Consider the following 13,348-nt stretch of genomic DNA (forward strand, 5'->3'; position numbering starts at 1 on the left):
ATGTTTATACTGCGTCCTGACATAAAGGATATTGCTATCCGATGTTACGGCTTCTTTCACCAGTTTATCAGTCTGAATATTGCTGTACTCTTTACTTTATTGCTATAGTGTCTTTAATTCATTTCAGGATACTAAAACCCCAGTCTATCACTACGCTCCCAGAAATAGCCGTCCCCTGAAGCGGTCCATTAGTCCCGGACCAGGATGGGAAGAGGGGTGAGGCCGACGCGTCACTGTAATGAATCAAGGGGGATGGGACAACGTCACGCGCAGCAATCCCACGGCCTCTCGTGTCCAATGAAGGCTGAGATTGGGTTTGCGAAGAGGGGAGGATGACTCCCACTTTTTCTCTCTCTGTGGCTGGTCGCAGAGGGCGGGGCTCCGTGCTGCGTTTGACAGCTGCGAAATAGAAAAATGTATAGCTCCAAAGCTGCCATACTATCGCAAGGATTTGGGATGCAGCATGGCCCTTTATAGCCAGCGAATGCCCTCGTAAATCTGGGCCAATTAGAGAGCGCTGAATAAGGTTGGAGTGGGGGGGGTGAGGAATTTGCTCTTATTGTGCATATAAGTCTGGGATTTTGGGGGCCATGCATCGCGCTTTCTCGTTCCCGGTGACTGTGGAGCGCAGTCGGACCAAGGAGCGCCTGGAGGCGAGTCTGACCGGGCTGTGTGAGCTGGAGCTCCGCAAGCAGAGGCAGGAGTGCCTGGTGCTCGGGGCGCTGGCTCTGGGAGACCCTTTGCTCGTGGACCGCTCCAGAGGAGAGCTGGCGTGTTTCAGCAGCTGGGGCCAGGAAAACTTGACACTGAGGCGCCAGCTGGTAAGAAGTTCGAGCGTCTTTTTACTGCGTGTTTGGATTCCAGCGGACTCACCCCACCCCGTGTTAAAAAACCCACGTAACCATAGTCCTACATAGTTTAAAATATCCAATAGCCTTTACAGCGTATCCTAATTGGAATCCGCTTGACCGTTACATGGACTCTTGGTCTGGGCAGCGCCCTTTGTGTCGAGGTGACCTCTCTCTGCAAAAAAAAAAAAAGTTACTCAACTTGATTAATAGGCCCTCTGTTTGAAAGGATGTAATGCGTTTCTGTGCTTTGGGCTGAGATTTATGCCTGTGGGTAACGAAATCAGGGGGTGGAGCACCCGCCGTTTGTAGCACAGACCCACTATTTAATGGCCCATTGTTCCCTCATCACGGACTTTTGTAGCTTTTACTACTTAACAAGCTCTTATTTGTGCTCTCTGCAGATCATAAAGGGATGAATTATATCTCCCGCTTGTATGTTGTTGTTGCAGCTAACATTTTTGTCATAAGCAATCTTCCAAATAATTGATGAGGTCTCTTTTTTCATGTCGAGCGAAGTTGCGACAAATATGTTATCAGGATTAACATGAGAATTAAAAAAAAACTGGGTTAACCAAGAAAAATGCAACTTTGGGTGACAGCATAACCATTTCCCACAGGAAAGTTTCACGCACCACTGAGCCCGGCACTGTAAATAATGTTGTTTTTGATGGTATGCATTTTATTTGATTTCTCCTTATGCTGCTTTAAGTTTCATTTTTGGGTCTGGGAGTTACGTTTGTGTTCGGCCGCTGCTGTCGCGCTGCCCGCTGTCTCAACATTGCTACAATAGGAAGCCATTATTAAAGAGGGTGAAAAAGAAATTAAATCAGCCGCCACCTCTTCACACCTCCTTCTCTCCTCCCTCCTGCTCCTCCGCCGGGGGTCTAACAATAGACGCGTATGGAGCAGAATACTAATGATCCCGACCGAGCACCCAGTGAGAGGATAAGGCTCGTTGGAGGCCTTGTGCCCTGCCGTGAGTCGGGTATGGCATGATATGGGCACTGTGATTTATTTTGGCCTCAAGGATTGCTCATCCGGGCGAGTGTGGACTGTTTTGTTTTTTTATAATTCCAATGGAAAACAAACATTTTGAAAGATGTATGGAATGTGTAAGGGGTCAAGTCTTTCCAGTGCGCACACCGCACAAGCATCTATCTGGTGAATTCCTCTCCCCTGGTGCTGTGGAGCTGTCAGCACATTTCAGCCTGGCGTCTCATCCAAACATTGACTGGAAGCAGCAAATCTCAAACCCCCCCCCCCCCCCCCCCATATATGTTCCCGTTTTCATTTTCTGCGCAACGCGTCTGCGAATCGATGTTTATTAACTGTTTTGCTTACCCAAGCGTGTGAGTAATTACACGGGGTAGGCCTACTCCTCTGAGAATACTCTTTTTTGTTTTACTCTTATTGAAGTCTCAAATTGAGTCTTCATATCAGGTCACCATCTGCGTCCGAGGCAAATCCCCAATCTCATCTTCCATGTAGGTTAAAGTCTCCAAAATTCTCCAGTTCACGGTGTGACACGGAAACAACAGACCCGTGGGGCTGCCAGCGCGTGCGCGTGCACGTGGCTGCCTTGAACATGAATGTGGCCCCAGACAGGGCTGAGAGGCCTTTTTCTCCTGGATACAGTGTGTGGTGCTGACAGCTGTGGGACGCCAGACAGCAGCTGGGAAAGCATGAAGCTCTGACCTCCCTCTAAGCTACCTACTGCGCGTGTTTGAAGAGAGTGGAAGAGAATGCATGAATTGTGTATGAGTGTGTGTGACATACATACATCTGTGTGTGGAGGGGTGTTTGAATTTTAGAAACCTCGAGTTGAATTTAATCACACACACACGCACACACACACACACACACACACACACACACACACACACACTTGGAGGTTTCAAATCAAGTAGCATGTGTTTATAGGCACATGTGTGAAACCATGTGTACCTTCCTCGTGCAGGATTGTTAGCATGTGTCTGCAGTATGTTTTGCTTTAGTCTTGTGCCTTTGCTTAACCACTGGCTTGTCGTCCATCAGGTTGTGTGTGTCCTTGTGTTAAGACAGCAGCAAGTCATTAGTGAGACCACGGAGCGGTTAGTCTGCTCAGCAGAGACCGATCACTCGTGTGGATCACTGGATGGTTTCCTCCACTTTTGTGCTGGCACACAAAGATGAAAACAGGGAACCCAAACGTCTGCGTGTTCTAGCTTATTTGTACACATAACTGTACATGCAAAACGAGTTTCTGAAAATGTATGTGCATGAATACACACATCCACACAGACATTTGCAAACATTCTGTATACAGACACACCATGAGGTGGACTGTGAGCTGGTCCCACACATGAGCATAGCCTGGTGCAAGTCTATTAAGAGACTCCATTCAGAGTCAACCCACCCTGCCGCCCTCCCTACAAGCCTCAGGGCACGTACGACGGAGTCAGAGCCTGCTAATGAATGCCATTCACTGCGCTTATGTAAACACCGGGTGCACCGCTGTGTCAACATCTGTCAAATTAGAATTCATCATTCAAATTTAATTCACCGTATTAAAATAAAGCATTTATAAGGTGCGTGTCTATTTGAAGAAGGAAGGGGTCACTAGTTTAGTCAAGCAGTGGCATGGTGTGTGTGTGTGTGTGTGTGTGTGTGTGTGTGTGTGTGTGTGTGTGTGTGTGTGTGTGTGTGTGTGTGTGTGTGTGTGTGTGTGTGTGTGTGTGTGTCTCCGGCCTCCCACAGCCTTCTCTGTGTGGAGCCAGTCACAACATTGCTTCAATTATAGAGGGTCCAGCAGTGCTGCTCCATGCCTCATGTGTCCTGTTCCGTGCATTTTCATATCCTGGGCTGGCATTAGCGTTTCAAACCCATTCAACCGGTGACTCGTTAGAGGTCTATTCTACAGATTAAAAACCTCTTTTCAACAGCCAAGGTCCATATCCTGCCTTTTTTTTTTTAGATGGCAGAATTGCAATGTTTCTACACTGCCCCTCTCTCGCACAATCAAAAGCTTGTTTTCTCCTCGGCCTCGAGATTCTAGTGACGAACTGTCTCTCACTTTTCATCTACACACTGGCTGAATATGTAACGTGTGAAATCAGTCGACAATCATACATTATGTTGTCCTGGATTCACCTGCTGCAGCTGGTCAGTATTTTTTTTTTTATTGAACGAGCAGGTGGTCCTGATGTGCTGTACACCCAGTGTGTAACGTCTTAATGGCTAGGTGAGTCTGTCTGCACCGTGTCCTCTGTCTCCCCCATCCCCCCACCAGCCTGGAGCAGGGGACGCAGTAAAACAGTAATAATACAGTGTGCAGAGTGTCAAGGAACCCGTGTGAGACCATTAATAATGGAGTGCAATCAAAAGCCCTGCTTGCAAAAATGGTCCCTACTACAGTATGAAGCGTCTCCAAAGCCGCACTACTAAATGTTGTATTGTGTTTGCTTGGTTTTGTTCGGCCACAAAGGTTTGTTTGTTTTCTGCACCATTATAATTTAATAAACCAGCTCCATGGCTTCCGCGGCGTGTGCATGTGCGCGTGCATTTCTGGGTTTGGCCACAAAGAGGCGGCATGCAATCAACTATGTTAATTTTCATCATTGATTAATTGATTTCCAATAGTCTCCCCTCCTCCCAGCTATTTCTCTACGCCACACCAGTAGCTAAAACAAAGCTCCCCACTCTTCGTTTCTGTCACACAAAACCATATTGATGTAGTGATGCTAATGCTTTGTTTATAGTAAGACAATAAGCGCTCTTGTGTGGACAAAAGAAATGGCAGTGTTTGGGGTGAAGAGGTTGTGTGGGCAGCATAGGTTAGCTTGGGTCAATTGCCCCTCAACAGCATTTGCATCATGACCGCTTTTAGTCTGCGGGACAAAGGAGTCGGAGCTCAAACACCGATTGGCGCACTGACCAAAAGATCACTCTTGAGTGGTAGTCCAGACCTAGTTTTGTAATCCAGGATTTTTTTTCTCTAGACAAATTACAGTTTTGATGCAATAAATCATGCACCGAGAGACAAACGCAGGCTTTGTTTTCTTAAGTTTAGGTTAGGGAGTTATGTAAATGTTATTTGATCCAGAAATGTGACAAATGAAAGCTTGTACCAAATTACACGGTCATCCATCAAATAGTTGAGACTTCTTTTTCTCAACCCACAATTCTTAAATTCCTTTTTTAGCTTTTCTCGATGTGTTTCATACTTCTAGCAGTGACAAATAACATGCTCAACCGTCTCTTCTTCTAAGCACATTCACACAGACTTGATGGATGTTTCCCCTTTTAATTGGTTGATGTCACAAAAAAAGAAATATTAACCTCATGGTGGCACCAGAGGAAAGGTCAGGGGGTTGCCATAGTGAGCAGACATTATCCTCTGGGCACCATGGATTTCTTTTTTTTAAATTCATGGAAATCCATCAAACAGTAGTTAAGATATTTCATCCTGGACCAAATCGGTGGGGAGACCGATGGACCGACGTTGCCGCCCCTAGAGCCAAGCCATAAGCACGGCTAAAAGGGCTCTCTATGACAAACTGTGCTTTTTGATCGTTTCTCAACAGCTGTTTTGCACATTTGCACACCATAGGACCCTTTCTTCATTTCTATAGGCAGTGTTTTATTGACACAGACACAAATATACAAAGACAGTGCTCAGGGAGTGCAGAAGACTGCAGCAGTCGTCAGACAGGTGCTCCATCATAGCAGGTTTGTAATGTAAAAAGTGTCACCTTGTAGCGAGGACATGCTCAATCTTCTGGTAATGAAGTCTCTTAATGAGCCTCGAGTGTCGTATCGCCTCCAACAAAATTAAGTGTGTGTGTGTGTGTGTGTGTTTTACATATCTTGTGGGGACATTAATCTAAACAGTCACATTGTGGTGTCTCGCCTTCCTTTTGGTGACAAAATGGGGACAAAATATACGTACCATAACATAAATCATTACATTGTAGAGTGTGTGTGTGTGTGCGTCTGTCCAATTCATGTGGACAGGCTTGCGTGCAAGTGTCTATAGATGTCCGTACGTGTGTCAGATGATGTCGTCATGAGACCGGCGCAAATTGTCTGGCAGGCTTGTCCAATTTTACTGTGGTGTCTGTGTGTGTGTGTGTGTGTGTGTGTGTGTGTGTGTGTGTGTGTGTGTGTGTGTGTGTGTGTGTGTGTGTGTGTGTGTGTGTGTGTGTGTGTGTTTCTCTGTTCTCAAATTGTGTTATTTTACTCTGTCTATGTTAGCAGTGTGAGCAAGCACTTTTGTCTGCATATCTGGACAGCATGAGAGTGAATGTGATCACATGAAAGACCCTCCCCCTACCCTTTACAGACCTTGAATTATTCATGTTCTGACTCACTGCTCCTGAGAGCCCGGTGACAGATATGGATGCACAGTGATGACCTGCGATGTCCGCATTTCTATTTTAGTAACTAGTGAAGGAGAATCCACATCTGAGTTGTGGCATTTTGTGTTCTTGCTCGTTTGGGTCATTGTTATTGTACAAACACCATAATTACATTGATTATCTTTCTTTCATCAGATTGAAATGTCCATCTTTGGAAATAAGGTGACTGCTTCTCATATAAATGGTTATAATTGCAGTTGTTGATAACATAATGCAACATCTGCTTGCTAAATTATTGTCTATCTTACACACAATTTATTAAAATGATTACCTTCATTCAAATACAACCCAACCACCCATAATATAAAACCCTTGCGTTGAAATTTCAGAGTTTATAGTGAAGGATGCACAGCTGTGCGTCTGTCATTAGCGTTTCTGCAAACGCGGAACTTCTTGCTTTGTTGTTGAAATCACTGATTGTTTCCTCTTACTGTCTACTTACAAAATGACTTCTCAACAGAGCAATCAAATCCAGACAGCAAGAAAACAGCCTGTGTGTGTTTGTGTTTCAGAGTGCCCTTCAGAGTTCCCCATGGGGCCTGATGCAGGCGCTGGAACAGCAGGTGGGAGAGCTGAGGATCGACACTGACGATGGCTGCCATGATGGCGCTCAAGGAGACGCAGGCGACAGTCGGCCGAGTTCTGGTACTTCCTCAGTTTTAAACCTTTTCTGTTATCACAGCTCTTACATGTATGTAGTCAACAGCTTTCTAAATGTGCACTTTGATATTTCAATAAAGCCACTGAGTGGATTTTTTTTTAAATAACAACATAATTTATGCCAGGAAACTCATGTTTCTTTGTCTCTTTGCATTTTGATGTACGTTTGTAATGAGTTTGTCATGTTATTTCTGCTCTTATTCGTTCATGCTCCAGTTGCTTATAATATTGTTTTGTGGCATATTTTTAGAGAACTGGAACGATCAGTGAACTATAATAAAGGGGCTAGTCATCCACTCTCTCTTTCTCTAATTGTATTTCCAAGGTTTCTATGAGTCGAGTGAGGGTCAGTCGCCTAAAGGAAAATCTTGTTCCACAGAGCCAACAGAGACAGTCTCCCCCTGGGTTTACACCAATGACAGGCCAAAGTCTGTGGGTAAGAAAAAGTAGCAGATCTGGAAAGACTGAAGTACACAACTACACATTAATTAATTCATTCTTGGTCTGTGTGTAAGTGAAGCAACACCCACTTTTATTTTACTCTTTGCATTGTCAACCGTTAGAATCAGAGTATGTATTCGTCTCTTCTTCTCCTTTTTCTAACACCAAGAGAAGATGGTAGATGTGTTATCCTTATCTGGTATCTATTGTCTTGCGAGTAATCCATAGACGTTAAAAAACATAGATGCAGCAACTGATTTATTTTCAGTATGGATTTAATGTCAGTGCTGATATATAGGTTGTTCGAAGCCGATAGTCAGGAAATGCGGTGGAGATCAGGTGGAAAGAACAAGCTGTAACCACCACAGCTGAGAGAGATGCATACAAGCGCACTGTTTTATAAGATTTAATAATTCATTAAATGAAAACATATGTTTAAAACCGGCACCAAGGCATAGATTAGATGTGAAACAAAGCATTGAGTCCCTGACATCTTTTAGAATAACTACTGACTTTGCATTCTGAAGTGAAGTTTCTGCATCATGCACTATTGCTTATGTTTAATTTATAGATTGTCTTTTTTGTATGTGGTATAATAATTATGCCCCTGCACCCTGACCTACAACTATATTATTTTCTGTTATTAGGAGACCCCCTAATAATGAATGGAGAACAGGACGTGCCAGTCGTACGCACCACCCTACCCCGCTCTTTCTCTGCCCCTTACCCGCCTCTGGAGGGCATCGCCGAGGAAGGCGCGGCGGTGGACTCGTGGCAGTGGGACACCAGCGGAGCCTGGCAGCAACAGCCTGCAGAGGATCAGCTCACAGAGGAGGACTACCAGCAGGCTTTGCGGGTAGAGGGTTACATCCTAAGTCTCATCCAGCGTCATACCCTCGCACCACGGCCGTGTCAGCCTCGCACCACCTTGAGCCCCGACCCCACGTACTGCGGTGCCTCCGGACACAGCTCCCTACACAGGAGAACTCCTTCTCTTACCACAGAGCAACACTTTCCTGACCCCCACTTCCAGCCCCACGGTGACCTTTCAGCAAACCCTAAGGGCCAGGGCTGGGGTTGTGACCTGCAGGAGGGGGAGGCCTGTGGAGGAGAGGCCCCATCTTTGGAGGAGGACTGTTATCTTGCTCTGCCCTACCCCCAGTCCAGGCCACACTCCCTGGCCGAGAGGCTACAATCACCTCTGCCCTCCCTGGACCCCAACTGTGGTGTTGGGGCTCTTGACCTTTATTGTGAACCCCCATCCCCCCAGCATTACTTACATCCACAACCCCCTATTCATCACAAGCACAATTTAGTAAGTGCTCATTATATCCCTGGGCATGCCTGCCATGCCCCTGTGCGCTCCCCCAGACACTACAACCAAGAGCAGCCTAAGCCCAACCATGTTGTCACCTCTCCTGACCACCCAAAGTCCAGAACTTCTAAGAAGAGCCACAATGAGCGACAGAGAGCCAAGAAATCGAGCAGTAAAACCAGCCGATCGCAGTCTGAAAACAGCCTCCTGGGCCACCGAGTGTTGCCTGAGCGCAGGTACAGCACCACCGAGAGGCACCAAGGCAGAGGGGATCATGCTCAGAACCAAGGCCAAGTCGCTGGACAGCAGACGGGCATCAACAGCGACAACGGGAGCAGACGTTGGTGCTCCAACCTGGAGCTCAGCCAGGACGAAGGGGAGACCGTAGCAGGGCAGTCACAACGACGACCACCACGTAAAGTTCGCCACGGCCATTCTTGCCCCCAGTCCCAACACCAGAACTACCACCAGCAGCAGCAGCAACAGCAGCAGCAGCAGCAGCAGCAGCAGCACACCCAGCGCTGGCACCCCGACTTCCAGGAGAGAGCCCCTCTCTGTCATGGAGAGGAGGGCTACGCTGGCGCCGCCCCCCCCGAGTCCGAGTCCAGCATGAGCGAGGTGTATTCCCCGGCCTCCAGCTCGCTGTCCAGTGACTCCGATGAGAGCGGGGGGCTTGTGTGGCCCCAGCAGCTGCCGCCACGCCTTGCTTCTACCTCCTCCTCATCCTCACCGTCACCACAGGCAGCCGCCAACGCCCCCTCTCAACCAAAAGCCTTTGTCAAGATCAAAGCCTCCCATGCTCTCAAAAAGAAGATCCTCAGATTCCGCTCAGGGTCCCTCAAAGTCATGACTACTGTTTGAGGAAATGCTCACATCTGTTTTAAACCCATGAACTTTTCTACTGTGTTGTAAAGCCATTGTCAGAGCAACACTGTGTGCCTGCTTCTTTTGCTCACCGATCATTTGTTAACTAACCGATCCAGTTTTGACACGCTACCTACCTCTAATTTCAGTTTGTTCGTAGTGAGACACATTTACATTAATGGGCATGATTAAAGATCTGCTAGAGATCATCTGGTTTAATTTATATTGTAGTTGACAGCCATCAGACACCAGACTAATGGGCATTACCCTGCTCTAATTGATGATAATTGGTGTGATGCATAGTTACACTGCGTTGACGTGGACCACACTGAAGTGACGAAGTGACTGAATATGCTGCCGGTTTGTCAGTCCTGATGCCTGTTGGCCTTATAGTTAATTAATCATAGATGTGTGGTTAATTGATTACAGTGTAAGTCTACACAACGAATGGGTACATTGTCAAAAGCTTCAAGTCTTGCTAAACACCAGAGCTCTAGAAATTAATTAGAAGTATTTTATGGCACTGATTTTTTTAAGAAATTTGGGTAACTTCACTCTATTTGAAGGGTCAAAAATGTCCCACTAATTTCCTTCAACGTTTCCTGGAAAGAACTGTGAAATGTGGCGCTAATCTGTGGCAACAGCTCAATTTAAACCCAAATAATTATTAATAGAATATTCATTCATTATTGGAAAGTTTATGCTCAAGATTTGCAAGGACTTGCTCTGCACTGAATAAAAGCCTGTAGTTACCAGTTAATTGGAATTAACTAGAGTGTGCCATTCTAACACTGTCTCTATTTTCCCACAAATCAGTATTAGATTACATATTTCATTGCAGGAATTATTAGGTTATCATTCTGAAACTACACCACTAAAAAACATTACTCCAGTGTGTGGTAAAACTTGAAGCTTTAGAGTAAGGATTTGTCTTGCAGTTAGCCTGCGTCCTATAGGGAAAATAAATCTCTCATTTGTGCAGGAGTGAACAAATGTGTAATAGAACAAATCGATGTTTACATTTGGTTCTCCCACAGGCTCAAAATTGACAGTCTGATTGTTAATCTCTGAGCAGGGAATGTCCATATTGTTCACAGGTACTCAGCTCTGCCTCTTTGTAAACTGTGCTGCAGGGACCAATGAGCGTCAACAGGTCTGTGAGTAAGGAATGGGTTTAGTAGAGGCCATAGTAAGGGACCGGTGTACATGCATGCACGCACATACAGTATGTATAAGTGCACATATTAATTGAAACATATTGACACAGAATTGGACACTCTAGTAATTATGTGTGTTTCTGTATATACCATCACGTGGCCTTGTTTGGAATGAATGTAGTTTGTAAATAAAGGCTTTTCCCTCTTCATTTTGGTACTTCAACACATATTTTTATTGTTTTGTATTCTTTAATTGCCCTGGTACAACAAGATACATTTCAAAACATCATAAACTAACATACATATGCATGAGGCAAGTGGTAAAAAAAAAAAAAAAGATAATGAATGTACATGTAATAGACTATAGACGTGCTAAGTGGAGCATTTGTCTGAACTGAATTTATTTGACAAACCTGCAAACATCACTAAATTGTCCTTTTTGTTTTTAGGGCCTGACACAATTTGGTGCTCCGCCCAGGAGCCATAAGCAACTCTATGCTCTTTGTTCATTGAGCATCAGAGATTTAGAGTGTAGCTCCCTCTTGTGGTCTATGCATAGTAGACTACTGTTACACAAGGGGACATGGCTGTGTCTTATAGGGGTAAGTATTATACAAGAACAATGTATTCATTATTAATAACAAGAAACTTGAATAATACAAAACAAAAAGCAATACAAACATACATTCATAACCAAACAGTCTGATATCATTCTTGTGTAGGAGCAGAAATAGGAAAGTGTTCTTGTTGCGTGAGATATGTGTTCACAGGAAATATTGCAGATTGGCAAAATTCCTGATTTGCAAACTTGAGGCAATCATGATACCATCTTTGCATTTCGTTCAACTGCATTACAAAACTCCTCACAATAGCTTGTGAAACAGCAGGGTTGGTGTGCTCACACGTTCAAATGTTAAAGTTAGTTCTTTAGAACACAAGACAGTTTATGGTGAAACCTCAGTGGTTCGGATGCCCACGTTCAGTAGAGAAGAGGTCGCTCGGTGAGGAGATTGCAGAAGTGCATCAAAGTCGACACAACATCAGATTTTGGTCGTCTCCTTCCCGTTGCTCGAGCTCTTAGTGTCGTTAGTAGCGATGCTCATCTTGGTCACAGGGTCCTCGCTGATGAAGTGCATCATGTTGCGCAGGGAGCGGTTCATGGTTTCCTTGAAGCCCCGGCCCAGACACACATAGAGCAGCGGGTTGAGGCAACTGTTGAAGTACGCCAGGCACAGTGCCAAGACGTGTGCCAGGTAAACTCTGGGTCTGTGATCGGATCTCCGAGGGACCGTCAATATGAGGAAGTCCAAAGTGTGCAGTGGGAGCCAACACAGGAAGAAGCTCAGCACCACGGCGATGATGACCCTCAGCGTGCGCTTGGAGCGCGTCCGACCTCTGGACAGTCCTCTCTGCGCTCTCATGTACACCACCAAGTGACAGACCACGATCACTACGAAGGGGAGGATGAATCCTACCAGGAAGCGGTAGGACGTGACGAGCCAGGCGCTGAGTGTAGTGTACACCGTCACGCACTCTCGCTTGTCTGCACCAGCTTCGATCTGCTTGGTGTAGACGAACTGGGGGATGCTGCCGACCAGAGCCAAGCACCAGACGGCAACACACCCGAAGGCAGCCTGCTTGGGTCGCCTGTTGTTCTGACACCAGATGGGTCTGCTGACCAGCATCCAGCGATCCACACTGATCAGAACCAGCTGCAGGACGCTGCAGTACATCACCAGGTGAAACAGGCTTTTCACTAACGTGCAGGCCAGTGGCCCGAAGTGCCAGTGGTCGTCATGGGCCAGAGGGATCATGAGCAGAGGGAGGGAGAGGCAGCACAGGAGATCGACCAGCGCGAGGTTGAGGAACCAGATGGAGGTGACAGAGCGGGGCATGCAGAACCCCGTCACCCACACCACCACAGCATTACCGGGGACACCCAGCAGGAACACCAGGCCGTAGAAGACCAGAGCCATGATCTGGATCGGTTGAATCTTAGGTGCCAAAGTGTCGGGAAACTCGAACAGTGTGTCATAGTCAGTCAAATTGGTGAAAGTGAAGTTGTAGTCCTCAAAGAAATCCATGGCTGGTTGAAGCTGTAAATGGAAAAATTGTCAAGCATTACAATAACATTTTTAGAATGCTGAAATTATCATGGACAACATGATTTATTTTGGTGTGTGACAAATGTTTAGTGTAAAACAAATATTAACTTTCATAGTTATGTGTGAAACTATAAGTCCATCAATTAGACACAGTCATAACAGATGATACATTCGAGCTGATTAGTTGAATTATCTTTTACATTTGTAAAATCTAGTCACAATATAACAGAAGCATTTGAAACTTACTAAACAACTTACAGCTTCAGTGGTTTGTTGCAGCTTCACTGCTGACAGGAAGTTATGAAGCCCTTCTGCTTTCAAGAAGGTTTTATACCCTCACACACACCCTTAACACACACACACTTGCACAATATCCCTTCTAAAAAATATTACCTAAGACATCTTTGAAAACAGTTGAATTTTTTTTTTTTAATATATTTAATTGTATATATCTTTATGATTTATAGGCCTTCATGGGAACTATTCTTGTTCTTCTGTTGTGATGAAGAAGAATGTATCCAGTTAGAATAAAAGTGACTGACACAAAAGCAAACATTAT

The 13,348-nt window shown here is 45.5% G+C and overlaps 2 protein-coding genes across 3 annotated transcripts; one reads left to right on the forward strand and one right to left on the reverse strand.

Moving 5' to 3' along the window:
* The first annotated feature begins 394 nt into the window (after nt 1-394).
* On the forward strand, nt 395-10,891 carry LOC137870490 (dapper homolog 3). Its single transcript, XM_068707836.1, has 4 exons — nt 395-821; nt 6,760-6,892; nt 7,233-7,343; nt 7,996-10,891. Exons 1-4 carry the CDS (start codon nt 591-593, stop codon nt 9,522-9,524), a joined length of 2,004 nt encoding a protein of 667 aa, XP_068563937.1. The 5' UTR covers nt 395-590; the 3' UTR covers nt 9,525-10,891.
* A 2-nt stretch (nt 10,892-10,893) lies between these two features.
* c5ar1 (complement C5a receptor 1) lies at nt 10,894-13,073 on the reverse strand. 2 transcript variants are annotated; one of them, XM_068707850.1, is made up of 2 exons: nt 13,048-13,073; nt 10,894-12,780 (listed from the first exon to the last, which is right to left on the reverse strand). In XM_068707850.1, exon 2 carries the CDS (start codon nt 12,766-12,768, stop codon nt 11,725-11,727), a length of 1,044 nt encoding a protein of 347 aa, XP_068563951.1. In that variant the 5' UTR covers nt 12,769-12,780; nt 13,048-13,073; the 3' UTR covers nt 10,894-11,724. The 2 variants fall into 2 exon arrangements, with proteins under 2 accessions (XP_068563951.1, XP_068563960.1); XM_068707859.1 differs by having other exon boundaries at nt 13,036-13,073.
* Between the last annotated feature and the right edge of the window lie 275 nt (nt 13,074-13,348).

Source organism: Cebidichthys violaceus, unplaced genomic scaffold, assembly GCF_023349555.1.
Source record: "Cebidichthys violaceus isolate CVI_PGR_0920_01 unplaced genomic scaffold, fCebVio1.0.p SCAF_1, whole genome shotgun sequence".
NCBI lineage: Eukaryota > Metazoa > Chordata > Actinopteri > Perciformes > Stichaeidae > Cebidichthys > Cebidichthys violaceus.

Bases quoted from the DNA above. Each gene is read 5' to 3' on its own strand.
- LOC137870490 (XM_068707836.1), top strand. From the start codon at position 591: ATGCATCGCGCTTTCTCGTTCCCGGTGACTGTGGAGCGCAGTCGGACC. The intron at 822-6,759 runs GTAAGAAGTTCG...TTTGTGTTTCAG, and splicing joins TGACACTGAGGCGCCAGCTG to AGTGCCCTTCAGAGTTCCCC. The intron at 7,344-7,995 runs GTAAGAAAAAGT...TTCTGTTATTAG, and splicing joins TGACAGGCCAAAGTCTGTGG to GAGACCCCCTAATAATGAAT.
- c5ar1 (XM_068707850.1), bottom strand. From the start codon at position 12,768: ATGGATTTCTTTGAGGACTACAACTTCACTTTCACCAATTTGACTGAC.